Below are 3250 nucleotides of genomic sequence, written 5' to 3' on the forward strand. Positions count from 1 at the left end.
TTAGTTAATTATTCAATCATCATATTATTTTCATTAGGATAATTGAAGAGGTGCTCGACATAAATCATATTTTTTAGTGCTAACTCGAAATGACTTCGTAATCTATTGAAAACTTAATATCCTCTAAAGTAATAATTTTTCTCTATCCCAACATTTTTATTTTATAGCGAATCAGTAATTGGTCATTTGCAACTAAAACATACTACCCCTCCTTTTGACTTCTTCTACGGAGACAATTTCAATCTTATTTATGAGAATATCTTTTAGGTCTACAAAACACAGTCTCAACCACCTAAATTGGCATTCCCTTAATTTATTCTCATGATGACACATCCACTTGGTTACATATTTTCTTATTTCTTATCTTATCCATTATAACATGATCACACATATATTTTAGAATACTCATTTCCGCAATTTCACTTAAAATCTTAAAAGTTGGGCTAAGTGCAAGAAGGCTTTGCGCATGAATGCCACTAGTTGCCTACATTTATTTCTTTATCCATCAAATCCCACAACTAATGCACTCCTCTTCCTAAATCTTGTTTAGGTGGAATTGAATGAAATGATGGGTCAACCGATGTAGCCTATGAGAACACAATAGTGTAGCAATTCCTCAAACTAACCCAAATTTGCCAGAATAAGAAAATACTGGCACATGAAAATAATTACTATGAAACTAAATAAATACAAAATAAAATGCTATGAAAATATTTACGTGCAAAATATTTTATTGTATGAATATGTGGTTGAAAATGAGCAGTGGAACGAAGAGTTTTCAAATAATGGTTGTCAAACAGGGGCTAGATAAAATATGGATTTTAACTTCTACCAAACAGGGCCTTAACTACAATGCAGTTAGATTAAAAGAGATTATGTATCAACTTATTGTATGTTTGGCCCACTCAAAGGGACCTTGAAATAACTAATTAGGATCATTATATGAATGCAGATGATACAACAACTGAGCTATAGGCTGCAGACGAACAACCGAAAACAGATTTGCAGTTTCTACTTACACATTTGACAGTTTATAGACATTATAAGAGAAATCAAGTAGTTAAAGACTATACATTCCTGATAAGCATGTCTGACATTTTCTTTTAATAAGATGTTATATGATGACAAATAAATTTGTATAACTACATAATATAATTCCTAACTATTAACAGATTAGCCCTAACAAACTCTCAAATCAGCTAAATATAATTTCAGGCAGATTTGGTCACATAGCTTACAAATGAAGTGCCTTTAATAATGTTGATGCCTGGCTGTTGATTTCTACCACATAAATTATGAGATTCAAACTATTGTTTTTTCCAGTTAAATTAACTTATTTGCTGTTTCATAAACTAGCATCTCTTGCATACAGAGAAATATAAACGTATAGTGACTGCTGACCACTATTGTAACTTAAATCCCGTGTTGCAAGGACACTTCAACTAAGGTGTTGTGTCCGTGTCCATCCGGACATGCATGATACTCCTCGGACACTCTACCATGATTTTTTTTATTTCTTTATCAAAAAATATTATATATGTTCAACTCAAAGTTATTATTAAATAAAAAATAGGTACTCTTATTTAAAATATTTCAATAAGAAAATTAATAACAAGTATAAAAATAATTTATTCTATATAAATGAAAATTTTTAATGAATTTAACCACGTATTGTGTCAATGCTTTTTCAAAAAAATAGCATGTCGGCTTGCATGACACCACGTAACAGTGACGGTGCATTGCTTAAATCAAATAGATCTTAAAGAATGTCAGCAAGAGATACTCCCCACTAGCATGAATAGCAGTCCGAAAAACCTTGGGGTGGGGAAGGAGAACTTTACAAACCAATTCAATTCAGCAAGCATGAAGAAAATAATGCTGGAATACTTGCCAGAGTGGATATGGTCTTCTTGCCATCAGTTGCTCGAACGAGGCATCTGTACTCAATCTTTTCCCCACATGTTTTCATTTTATTCCTCTGCACCTTAGACTTGTCTGAAGCTGCAAATGATTAAAAAAAAGTACAATCAAGATTTTGAGAAATATTCAACCCGACGGCATTCCATCTGAACATTTTCATACCAAGAGGGCATTCATCAAGCGGTTAAAAACCATTTAGAAAGTTAATAGAGGGAAATTACAGTGCTTGAGTGTAACCCAAACAGAGCCCTTCTCAGTAGTCCGCTCAAACATGTTAGTGAGTTCATTGAGGAAGGGATCGGGTTGTAAGCGCACCTAAGGAAAATATAAGAAAGATAACAAAAGGTCAGATAGAATAACACCGAGAACGTGGACAGAATTATAACTCTAAACTCTATTGTTTGGCAATCCAAACAGAATATACAAATTACAAAGTACATACACCTGCACAACCATACCACATGAACTGGAGCAATGAAACCTTTTGTTGTGTAGTAGAATTTCAAAGATTCATTGAAGAGTATTATTGTGAGCCAGCCTTACAATCCCACAGTTCGTCTTCTAAACCATGACCAAAGGCAGGATTTAACCCACTGAAACTTGATATCAGAATAACTTTTCAATTCATCCAGAGACAGACCGGCTTCCCTTTTGCACCTTATACATAACTGATATTGCTTACATTTCTAATTTTTTTACATTTTATGGATATTAGATGTAAGCCTCAAAGGGTCATTAATTCAGGCAGTTTAAATAAAAATAACATGGTTATAAACTTAAAATTACAGTACATTTCTAGTTTCTCTTATTCCTTTTATTAACATCTAAATCCCCACCCATCCCCCATCAGTACTGAATAACGCATCTACGACTGAATATATGCACATAAAGGCAATGTAAATAAAGAAAGCAACAAAGTTTGATGATCTATCAATTATTTAACCATGAAAATCCTTGAAGATCCTTTTAGACAATCTATAGGCATTCAAATAGAGATACAAAAACAATTAGATTAAATCACAAGATTCATTCTTTCTTTATAATTGCCAGCTTTCGTAATAAACCCACAATTTCTAATTTTCTCAACCAAAAATAATCATGCCGTAATTTTTTTATCTTCTAAAATTGAATTTACAGAATCAAATCCGTCGGAAATAAAATCGTAGTAGATCGCCATCCATTAAAAATTAGAATATATACATTCACAGAGAAAAGGAATAGAGATTACCATGCTTTAGCAGACAGTGATGAGAACGGAGGCACAGATGCGAAAGAGAGTTTTATGGTTTTTGCTCACGAGTCTTTGCCCTTCTCTTTTTTGTTCTCTCTC

At 32.9% G+C, this 3250-nt stretch overlaps 1 protein-coding gene across 2 annotated transcripts; it reads right to left on the reverse strand.

Annotated features, from left to right (window-relative positions):
* Positions 1-1834: 1834 nt before the first annotated feature.
* On the reverse strand, positions 1835-3250 carry LOC111393505 (signal recognition particle 14 kDa protein-like). 2 transcript variants are annotated; one of them, XM_023019061.1, is made up of 3 exons: positions 3149-3250; positions 2142-2235; positions 1835-2001 (listed from the first exon to the last, which is right to left on the reverse strand). In XM_023019061.1, the coding sequence occupies exons 1-3, from the start codon at positions 3149-3151 to the stop codon at positions 1850-1852; spliced, it is 249 nt and encodes an 82-aa protein (XP_022874829.1). In that variant the 5' UTR covers positions 3152-3250; the 3' UTR covers positions 1835-1849. The 2 variants fall into 2 exon arrangements, with proteins under 2 accessions (XP_022874829.1, XP_022874828.1); XM_023019060.1 differs by lacking the exon at positions 3149-3250 and adding an exon at positions 2365-2923.

The sequence above is a fragment of the Olea europaea genome, chromosome 4, assembly GCF_002742605.1.
Source record: "Olea europaea var. sylvestris chromosome 4, O_europaea_v1, whole genome shotgun sequence".
NCBI lineage: Eukaryota > Viridiplantae > Streptophyta > Magnoliopsida > Lamiales > Oleaceae > Olea > Olea europaea.